Source organism: Mercenaria mercenaria, chromosome 18 (genome assembly GCF_021730395.1).
Source record: "Mercenaria mercenaria strain notata chromosome 18, MADL_Memer_1, whole genome shotgun sequence".
NCBI lineage: Eukaryota > Metazoa > Mollusca > Bivalvia > Venerida > Veneridae > Mercenaria > Mercenaria mercenaria.
The window spans coordinates 13,427,805-13,439,593 of record NC_069378.1 but is presented as its reverse complement, the minus strand read 5'-3'; the positions used below and the strand labels follow the sequence as shown (position 1 = coordinate 13,439,593).

Sequence of the window (11,789 nt, the reverse complement as noted above, 5' to 3'; positions counted from 1 at the left end):
ATCCATTTCGTTCCTTACAAACAGATTAAAACCATTCCACCATTTTGATAGGCAACGCGGACAGAACTATTTGCCCATTCCACGTTTATAACAAAATGCTCAAGATACATATAGTTGTCTTCAGGCTATATTTTTTGTTGTCGTTTTGTGTTGCATCTGAAGTTTGAAAATGGACAGGATCTGCTTTGTAACTAAGTCATTAGTGGCTATTGTTACTCGCTCATAAATGTGTCAGGTGTAAAGCATCAGTACTCGTGAATTTTCTATTTCTATACGAGTGTTATTTGGTCTTTGTAGCGGCCCTTTTGTAAATATGTTGATATAAAATTCATATCGGAAAGCTAACTTTAAATCATAATAACATTCCACTACAGAACTTACTTCTCTGAGCATTTTGTTAGCCATTTAGCCAAGTTCACTCTTCGATTGAATAGAGCTATATTTAGAGAATGTTTGTCTAAGCCCTTTACCCTCTGTTGAGATAAGAATTTCCCAGTTCGACACAGGATTGATATGTAAGTCAATTTTATATATTTCAACCATGTTTATTATATTTAAACATGATTTATACTGTTAATTGTTGAAAGCTTATTACTGTATTTTATATTCGATAGGTTTTTGCTGAATAACATATTTTCTAAATATCTTCCACATTATTCATTGAAAAAACCATGTAAAGTTCAAAAGGAAACAAAGGGACTTATACAAAATCATAGAATACACTCACAGAGATTGCTTAAACTACAGAAAACCAGAACCCTAGAAAACATGTACAGACCGTCAGTGTATCATCAGCAATAATTTGCACGGGGTTTCCGTGGCCAAGTGGTTAATGTTGCTTAGTTTCAACTTTAAATCATTAGCTCCTCATGTGGGTTCGAGCCTCAGTCGGAGTGTTGAATTCTTTATTTTAGAAAGCGATCCAGCTGGCTTACGGAAGGTCGGTGGTTCTACCAACCTGAAGGTACCCGACTATGATGAAGTAATGCCATATGACCCATAATTGTGTCGGTGCGACGTTACACCCAACAAGAAAGATATTTTGCACTGTTGGAACCGGTAACTAATCAGTTATCTGTTCTTTATTTTACAGGCATAAACACAATGGGGCTTAGTGTTATCTCTACCTTTCTTGTGGTGGTTTTGTTAGGAGCAGAAATTGCAGATACGAGGGGTGTGGTTTATTTACGAATATATGATTGATTTCTGTTAAATTTATGTTATACGGTATTTATATTCTAATATGACTAGAAAAACTTAAATCATCACAACGATATTATGTTGACGTCACGTCGACTTGATATTTAGCGCCACGTATGCATCTAGACATTACGCTATCAAATTGATCAAATTTTTTACTCATTAGCATACTCGTATGTAAAACAAAATGTCGCATTGCACAACAGTCTTGATTAATTTGAACACATACCGAGTTGGTTATTTGCTTTGTATAATATGCTATCATTTTCGCTCAAACGGAACTCTTCCACAACACGAATTCCCATTTCCAGCCCTGGCGTGTATAAACAAAGGAGCATGACAGAAAACTATTTGACGCCATGCGTGCACGAAAAAAAAAACAAAACATTTCTATCATATTTGATCCAAATTTTACAATTATAAAAGACATATTAGAAACAAAATAATTTATAGCAAACTCGTGTTTCAATACTATTTAAAACACGGCGGGAGGTTATACGTCTGGCATAATAATTGCAAAAGGACGTAGCCTTAATAAAAGTACCCATCTGATCCTTTATGCATTTTAAATGAGACAAACTTGTTATAATTCTGTATATCTAATATATACTCCACTATAACATATATTTTTATAATGGTAACTTAATAATTTTGATAAATCTCCTCATTTTTATTCTTGACACATTGTACGATAAGCAATGTTGTATACGTTCGTATATTGAAGGAGATGGTTGATATAAACAACATTTCTTCCCCTTCCACGTATCATAAACGGATGATTACACAATATGCACTGGTTGATGTGAAGTGAAACTTCTAAACTTCTGCACATGAAACTCATGAGTGTAATCTCGATATCTTATATAAACGCATGTTTGATATATATTTGATAGAAAAGACCTATGTTGTGTGTTACAGGTTTCTCAAAGAGGTTTCTGTATGAAAATTTAATTCCGACAACAGTAAAGTGGCACGAGTGTGTACTGTGTAAATGTTATCAGGAATGTAACGCTGGTGTGTATCAACTTAGCGGTAAGTTCGTTGTTACTTAGTCAGAACAAACTTTTCAGACTAGTCAACTTTGTGCTGTTGCTTTAGAAATTCATATAGTTCGTCATGTATACATATACATCTTTCTTTGAATATCTTAACTAAAGGGTAATGTTCACTACCTATAGCAAATTTTAGACAGAAGGAATTTGGTTTTTAACTTAAGGTTATTTTTATTTAAGATACGTCCGCTTAATAATGCTTATTTCTATTTGGTTGACAAATATAATGCAATGTATTTGTACCAAATGTCGATAGCTAGGTAGCCTTTTCATTCTTCCTACACAAAAACAAGGATAAAATGATAGTCTTAGTACAAACAGCACAAGGTTATAGTGTGTATCGAAAATGAGTGAAAAAAGTTTATTTCTATGAGATTTATAAAAGACTGCAATTACTTTTATCATGGAAGTAATAAATGTTTGAAGAGTACATAAATTATGTGTTGCCATATTCAGAATATATTTATTATGTTTTTTTCCCCTCTTCAGTGCAGTTCCGTTAATATGATTTTATCAGATTTAATCCTGTTTCCACCGCCTAATGTCACTCCGAACCTCATATTAGCGCTGACGTCAAAAACAATACTGCTGTTAACGTATTTAACGTACTGATAGGGTATGTGCTAAAACTGACATAATTGTCTAAGATTCTGATATAACTGTCATCATCAATAGTACAAAGAACAAATGACGTCACGGTTCGCCTTCGACAGGCTACAGACACACTTGGTTTGAATCAAGTAAACTAATACGATAGATACGAAACTTTATTCACAAATAAGGTTTAAGTATCACCGAAATAAAAAAAAAGAAGATTATGTGTATCACATAGATTTATACTTACTTTCAGAGAAAGCGATTTGCCAGGATTTCTGGGATTCTATTAAATGTTCAGGTAATGAAATTATGTTAAATACAAATAAAGTATTTTTCCCTTTAAAAGTTGCATTTATATGATTAAATTTACCTTACCTTAAAGGAACTGTAAGACATAAAAAACAGCTTATGGATTTAATTGAATGATGTTAGGCAGAAATCAAGTAATTTAAAAGATAACTGTTTCATATTAAATGCCCCCTAATGGTGCATGGTACATGATATATTCTTAAACAGACCTTACCTAAATGCAGGTAGTGATAAGAGGAGACGCAATAAAAATACTATTTATCTTAAATCCGCAAAGCATTTTACAATTAACATCCGAGTAGATTTTTGAGCCAAGTAATATATAAAAAGTGAAAGCGAATTGTAAAAGGGCGATGAATTATGATATAAAATGTATAACAAACATGACAGCAAACCTATCAATTTGATTTAAAACTGACTAAAAGAAGAGATATTTACGGGACCAGAAATGAGGCCACAGTTAAAAATACCTTAAAACAATCAGACTTGAATTGATCTGATGAACAAGCCGCTTTTCACCCAATGACCAAATCCAAGTACATAATAATATTAAATTATGCATTCATTGTCATAAGTTATTTCACTCTTCCACATAGACTTCAGATAATACGTTCAATATGAGTGTCTCTATAGACATGTCCACGGGTAAGAGCCAGGAGGTTGTGATTACTTTTAAATGAGAAGGCACGCAATACCTTCTAGCCATAATCCTTCGATGTTTCTTAGAGACAAGTCTTCTATAATATTAATCTATACATTTTGAATATAATATCTCTAGAAACATAAGACAATGTTTCTATAGTCTAGCTTACCAGAAAACTTGTGCACTGTTGTGATCACACACCGATGATCCGTCCCTGAACCAGTTTCTTCGATTGACAATTCTTTCTAAACAACTGGTCTTTATTTCAAATAATTTTACTCAGCGTTGATCCTTTGGTAATTTTCTTACACAGATGTTCAGTTGATATCTAATGAAAATAGGAATATGAAAATAAAGTTAAAAATAAAGTAAAAACGGCCGTGGCAAAGCGTGGTAATTCTTAACTTTAACACGTAATTGGGTCTCCAATGAGATTCATTCCGTTATTGCCGGGCCATTTTCCACTTATTGGGTCGTTATTTGCTATTTACTGGGTCTTTTTAAATAATACATAGACCCAATATATATATATATATGTATATTGTGGAAACTTAAAACAAATGTTATCAGAAACAGCTGGCCAAATTTGGAAATAAGTTCAAAGAAATAATCCTATGTTTTGTTTTGCTTCACCTATGTGTGTAGGGAGTGGAAGCAGGAAATCTTAAACGATGCAATACAGCAAAATTTAACCATTAAGATAAGAATATGAATTGAATACAATTAGGGTTATCATGTAGCTCGCTTAATTCAAGCTGTGATGATTGTCTTATTTTCTTTATTCCTAGGCATGTAAACGCAATTCGTGACACCTTTAGTGTTAAATTGCGTCGAAAGGACCAAATGAACAAAAAGTGATGGAACAATGTCGCTTTAATTTCTGTCATTTGTCTTACAACATGATCCGAGCAAGACTCATCCTAGCTTTCTTTCCAAAAATAATTTTCTATTTATATTAAGGGGTTCTGCAAGTGATACAGCCAACAGACTTTTGTGCAAGTTACCCTTGTTTGAATGGAGCTGTCTGCACTAGTAAAACAAACGGGTATAGCTGTCAATGTACAAGCGGTTGGACTGGACAAAACTGTGGTACAGGTAGGGCATTGTTTACATGTATCTTCAATAAGAAACATTTTATCAGAACAATGCAAAAATTGTTTATCTAATCATTGACAATTAGTAAGGAAGGGGCTCATTGGCGGAGATAAATGTCGTTCGCTGAAATTATTTCACAAAATCTTTCTTTGAATTATTACTTAATTGGTGAAACTATTGTCAAAATTATAAATAAAGTAACTATTCAGATAATTTTCCTTATCTCATAATGCATAGATATTGATGAATGTGTATCAAATAGCCCGTGTAGAAATGCAGCAGTTTGCACAAATACTCAGGGTCATTATTCATGTGGATGCACAAGTGGCTGGACAGGGCTTCAGTGCGAAATAGGTATCATAAATAATTTCGTAACGGTATAGATTTCTTTCTTATTACCAACATTTCAAGCAGAATTGAATTATAAATAGTTAAGAAATTAGATCAAACGAATTATGTTTGAAAAACAGACATAATCAAATTAATATGCGACTACAACGTTATTTTTAAGAAATATAATGTTGGATATGACATCATGTATGCACTTTATTCTTTAATCATTTCTGAAAAATTTGTTCTCCTTGTTTATTTGTTTAATTTTGTCACTGTATTTTTATGTCTATATCAATCATGTACACGTTTCCCTATACCTTGTTCAGTGTTATGGTTTGGGAAGCCCGAGTTATCGGAACGTGGCTTTTCCTATTGAACAAGTGCTGGTTGTAAAACACGTAACCTTGTGTTGACCCCATGATCATTACGACCGTGACCTTTGACCTACTTACAACAAAAACAAAATGCTGATGTACTTCTTTAGCCCAATATTGTGAAGTTAGAAGACACTGGGTCAAGTGACTCTCAGGTTATTGAGTGGAAACCGTTTTCAATGCCAAGGTCCCTGTGGCCTTGTCGTTTGATCTATTGACCGCAAAAACAAAACGGGACCATCTACTTGATAAGTCCAATCATGCTGTCGAGTCTGAAGGTTTTGGGTCAGGTGGTATTCAAGTTATTAAGCAACATCCGTTTTCGAGGTTCAGTGTCCTGTGACTTATTGATTCCAAAATCATTAGGGGTCGTTAACTTTATAAGCCTAATCATGCTACCAAGTTCATGTTCTTAAATACGTGGTTCTTAAGCTATTGATCAGAAGCCATTTTCAAGGTTCAGGCCTTTATGATCTAGGCCTTTGCTTTACTGACTCCAAAAACAATAATGGTCATTTATTTTTTAAGTTCAATCATGCTGTCAAATTTGAAGATTTTTGGCCAAGCGGTTCTCAAATTATTGAACAAAAACCGTTTAAATGTTCAGGCTCCTGTGACCTTGGCCTTAAACCTTAGGACCCCAAAACAGAAGTTTCTATCTACATCATTAGCCTAATCATGGTATCACGATTGAAGGTTCTGGGTCAAGCGGTTCTCAAGTAATTTAGCAGAAATCGTTTTCAAGGTTCAGCCCCTTTTGACACTGACGTTTGACCTTATGGCCCTAAAACAATAGGGGTCATATACTTTATAAGCCTTATCATGTTAACAAATTTGAGAGTTCTTGGTCAAGTGGTTCTCAAGTTATTGGGTGAAACTGTTTTCAATTTTCAGGCCCTTGTGATCTTGCCCTTTGACTTATTGATCCTAAAACAATAGAGATCATTTACTTTATTAGCCCAAACATGCTGCAAGTTTGAATGTTCTGGTTTAAGTGCTTCTCAAGATATTGGGCGAAAATCGTTGCCTCCACCGACGGACCGACGGACGGACTGACCTACGCGACCGACAAGTGTAAAGCAATATACCCTCGCTTCTTCGAAATGGGACATAATAAGCTGCACTTAGTTTTCGATTGAAAGAACAAAAAATAAATCCCTTCATATATGGTATCAAATTAAAGTAAAAAGTCATCATCTACAAGAATATGTATTTTTAACACATCTTTCACAAATTTAGTTAGGGAATTTAATTAGCTTTTAAATATTTGTAAATAAATATATTGTATGCTTTCCTTCTACATATTGAATAAGATGTAAATGAATGCGTGACTAGTCCATGCAGTAATGGTGGAACATGTTTTAACAAGCAAGGAGGCTTTCATTGTGTTTGTGCTGATGGTTTTGGTGGACAAACTTGTGATATTGGTACTAGTATACAAATGTTTAACATGCATGTTATTAATTATATAAGCATCAGTTTAGGAATCAAAATGCGTGTGTGTGTTCGGGTTTAACGTCTTTTTCAACAATTTTTCAGTCATATAAACGACTGGAATCAAAATGTAACAAAACCATTTATCATTGATCAGATATATATATAGAATAGGAAGATAGGAGAAGTTTAAAATGAAAAAAAAGCATTTATATTTTCAACCATTAGACGAATGTTTACTGCTGATTAGACAGTAGGTAAGGATAATGCTAAGATGCTCTGTATGTATTTTCAAGCAAAATTAAATATACCTTAAACTTTAAGCAAGGTTTTCCGTCTGATACATCATTTCATCAAACAGAGACAACACATGATTGAATATAACCTCTGCTGACTTGACCATTTTCTGGACTCTGCACGCATATTCAGATCGGAATTTCCATAGAAATTATCAGTCTTTATATACTTTCAAATTCGGTCCAAATCGTATATTTTCTGAACAAAACGAATTTTAAGAAGCGACGTAAGATTGATATTTTGAAATGATATCAGGAACTTTTCCTTTGTTAAAGGTACATTGCCTGTATGCAGTCACACATGCTTCCTTGAAACTGTTGTGAAAGCTCAGCCAGTTGAGAGCAACAATACAGATACTTGTCCTGGAACATCAAACAAAGCTACTAATGAAGCGTTGTTAATGCAGTGTTGCAATATAGGGCGATCAAACAGGTGGCACAAAGGAGTGCAAGTAATATTCAATTTAAAGTATCTTTGGACAATAGATTTATAAATCGGACAATAAAGTATATTGGCAATAACTTCTTAAACATTTAATCAATAAGTCTATATTAAAGGGCAAATAGATGATATAAAAAAGGGCTAGGACGATTTCAAAATTTTGAAACCGGTTAAACTTTAGTATGAAATCGAACCGAACCGGTTAATCGGCCGCCATATTGGAAATGCTGTTTTCTTTCCTGACGACGGTATCAAGGTACTTCCAGTAGCTGATTACATTAGGAACTTACGAACTTTATCCTTTGCAAACAATGTGATAATTAATAAGTCATAATTATATCTGTGTATTTTATTTTACACATATCACGACAGGCAAATCCTAGACTATTGACTATGTTCAATCTGTTTTAGCGGAAATATAATGTCTATTTGCTAGTCGAAGAAATGTATAAAGATAAAGTACAGTTCGTGATATTCGTCGTTTGATAACGATTAGCAGTTTTGCAAAATTAAAACCGGTTTCACCTAGAAATCGAATCGGATCCGATTAACCGAGTAATCGTCCAAGTCCTAATATAAAATACCGAGCTCAGTTGTTCATTGTTAACATTGCTTTTCGTTACTTTTCCGAGTTCCTTTGGTATTCTTCCTCAGTAGGTCGCGCCTGAATAATAAAGATGTATGCAAAAACAATATTCATTCGGTGTATAGTGACATACAAATGTCAGTGTGATATTGTGTTAAACTACATTGAAGGAATAACTGTTTTAAGTCTTTTTGAAGCTGTGGGTATGCTATTTGGTGTCGAAAATTACTTATTTTTATGAATAAATAATTTAATCTTAGTGAGACTTAAGATTATTTGATTTTTGTATCTACTTTACAAAACTAAGAGCTGCATTTGAATAAAGTTCAGTTTTTTTGTTTGTGCTCAGACCACCATTCATATTCTTAGACTGTTATCAGTGTACTCTAATTTTAGGTTATACAACATTGCAAAGATAATACTATTCCATCCTATACGCCTGTAGCGGCTGTTGTGAATGGAAAGTTGCTGCAAGATACAGCTGGTGTGTTTACATCCTGTCTCAACAATGCTTCTGGATTTAAGGTTTGTATTTCTGTATACACATTCAGCAAAAGAAATTACTGGTCAGACGTAAGGACTTATTAGTAAATTCAACACCTCAGTTCTTGAAAACAGCTCTACAGATTAATAGTAAATAAGACAATTTTCTGTCCGTTTTAACTGTTCAATTGGAAAAATAAATCCCCTCAAAGTTTCAGACTGATCACTGGTTGCCATGTATACCCTTAAAGCTAACAAATATCCATTTAGTTACTACTTCCAAGCTTAAATGCTTCTGAGTGGCTGCCATCTGGGAGAATAATAAAATATTCTTACATAGGTCTGTGCTTTCAACGACTATCATATTTTTAGCCTCTTTGTGCATTTAAGAGGAAGTAAAATTCTCCTTATCTTTGTTCGTTGTTGCCAGTGAGTCTGCTAGACTTCCGCATACGCTAGTGATAGGGATTAGGGATGTTACTTAATATCCTCCTATGAGCAAAGACAAACCAACTCTACCTTAAAATTACATTTATCAATTTTATTGCACGCTTCTCTTCTTTCTTCTGAAGTTGATAACAATAAATTCCTTGACAAAGATAAATTGTTCCGAGAGTTGAACAATCAATAACATAATTATAATTTACAGATGATTCTCCAGAAATGCAACACAGTCCCAGAACTGATCCAGATAAACGGTACAGATGGAAACAATCCTGAGAATTATTTTGTTATGTATTAAAATTGTGATGTATTAGCCACTGAAATAAATTAGTTAATATTTGTGTATTGTAAGTTGATATACCTGTCTTATTGTTTTGAAACTTGAAACGATATTGACGGTTTTTTAGTAATAATAAATTTTGCAAAGTAATTGAAAGTGCTATTCAGATGATATTGTAATAGAAATAGATTTATATTTACTTTTTCATTTAGCCAGTGGAATGAAACGAGCTAACGATGTTTTATTCGAATTGAAATTTCTGTGATAGTCATTATATGACTATATATGTATATATATGCTAATTTGCCTATCCAAGTGTATGATTATAAAACTGACATTTGTGTTGCCTTTTTTGTGGTAGAAGTGAGTAACTTTAAAAACAAAAAAGTGGAGTATTACATTTAATCTTCTTCCGTGTGTTTTTTCCTTAAAATGCTTTACATTACTGTAAACATCTTTACATTACTGTAAGCATCGATATTTACATTTTACTTATTATATGGGACCTGTCCAAATATACCATGTGTTCATATGGTTATATTTATACTGTAAATCTCAACCTTTTTCTCGTTCAAAATCAGCTATAAGAAAATAGTTTGTAATTTAAGAAATCATGGATTCCGAAGTGAGTATATTGTCACAGTTCATACTTCCTATTTCACACTTTTCACTTTATCGTTCACACTCTTGTTCACTTTTAATTTTATCACAGTAACAATTCATGATGTTTAGTTTCCGTTTGGAAATTTGGAATTTATAATACGTTTCTCCAGCCACTTTAACTACAAATGGACTGTAGTAATATAGATGGGATAATGCAGTAAGTTAGGAGTATATCAGCGATCCGCAATCATAACATTGTATTTCACTATCGTACATCCCTGTAAACATGAAGTCATTGGGCCAACGACGGAAAACCGTCAAAGGATAATCGTTGTTGGGCCACTGTTGGCCCAACAATGATTAATAAGTATTGTAAATACAGCTGTTGGGCCAACGTTGAACCAACTTTAAATTTCAGTCACAGATATCTCTGCATTGGCCCGATATTGATTTTCAGGGAAAGACTTATACAGAGAAAACATCGTTGGCCCTACGTTGGCCCAACGTTCGTCCATTAGAAGTAATAATACATGTATATATTTTACGGGTCACTGTTTTATCACAAGCCCCCACAGGTATACACAGGCTGTGTAGATGTAACATGCAATATTTAATTAATTATTAAACACTTTTCTGCACCAATTCGTAATCAGTTAAATTTGGGCTAATTAAACTTAAAACTTATCTGCAGTCGTAATGATATTTTGAACTATTTCAAATCTACTACCTTGAAAAAATTGTGAAAAAAGTATTGAAAAAAAACCCTTACTAACTCTATAACAAATATCTAATTTTATACAATCATAAAATGTTTACAATAAATCTGTTGAATATTCCAGAACATGAACTCTCGGTAACCCGAGTTATGTAAGAAATCCCAGAAAATGTGGTTAATTTTACTCTCTAGGCCAGATTTCTAGCTTTATAGACATGTGAAGTAAAGGAAACTATTATACATGTGATAGGTCTAGATTTAATAAAAACCCGGTCTTCCAGCTATTAACTGTAAGTAGAAGTGTTTTATTTTTTAAATATTTTTGATAAAGTTGTGGAATCTTATACAGAATTTCTTTTTATATCCTGTATGCATGTTATATCCATATGACTTGAACATATGTTAATCTAAAGCAGGCGGATGGCACTTGTGTTGAGTATTAAATTTCTATAAATAAAAAAATTCATTTTCTTGTTAATTCTAACATAATTTTCTCGGTTAAATACAGACAAAAATTAATTTCATGTTCAGAGGTTTATGTGCATTTATTTAGTTATTGTTATCAATTTGACGTAGATGGTTTAATCAATATTATGATTTTTGTTTTTTACAGGGTGCTGTCCAAGGGAGTAATAATGGAGTGCCTAGCACTGTGGTGCACAGGAAAAAATAAAAATATAAAAAACTGCAACTTCAGTGAGAAAAGAAAACAAACAAACAGAACTTGTATATATAATGAGTTAATATACAGACAGTAATTCACTTTAGTAGGATTTAATTAGTGGCTGAATTAAGAAAAATATTTAGATTTATAAAAGACTGGAATCAATATTTTACATGTTGTAGTGATGAAATATTCTGTTATAGTTCTTCAGGAAAATTGCAAACAAACTTTAAATAAAT

At 33.0% G+C, this 11,789-nt stretch overlaps 1 protein-coding gene across 1 annotated transcript; it reads left to right on the top strand.

Moving 5' to 3' along the window:
• Positions 1-90: 90 nt before the first annotated feature.
• LOC123538556 (fibropellin-3-like) lies at positions 91-9,809 on the top strand. The gene is made up of 9 exons (XM_053530593.1): positions 91-1,174; positions 2,119-2,232; positions 3,103-3,147; positions 4,762-4,896; positions 5,134-5,250; positions 6,917-7,030; positions 7,610-7,785; positions 8,758-8,886; positions 9,494-9,809. The coding sequence occupies exons 1-9, from the start codon at positions 1,105-1,107 to the stop codon at positions 9,584-9,586; spliced, it is 993 nt and encodes a 330-aa protein (XP_053386568.1). The 5' UTR covers positions 91-1,104; the 3' UTR covers positions 9,587-9,809.
• The last annotated feature ends 1,980 nt before the right edge of the window (positions 9,810-11,789 follow it).

Coding starts and splice junctions, on each gene's coding strand:
- LOC123538556 (XM_053530593.1), top strand. CDS start 1,105: ATGGGGCTTAGTGTTATCTCTACCTTTCTTGTGGTGGTTTTGTTAGGA. Junction 3,148..4,761: donor GGATTCTATTAAATGTTCAG/GTAATGAAATTA, acceptor ATTTATATTAAG/GGGTTCTGCAAGTGATACAG. Junction 4,897..5,133: donor TGGACAAAACTGTGGTACAG/GTAGGGCATTGT, acceptor CATAATGCATAG/ATATTGATGAATGTGTATCA.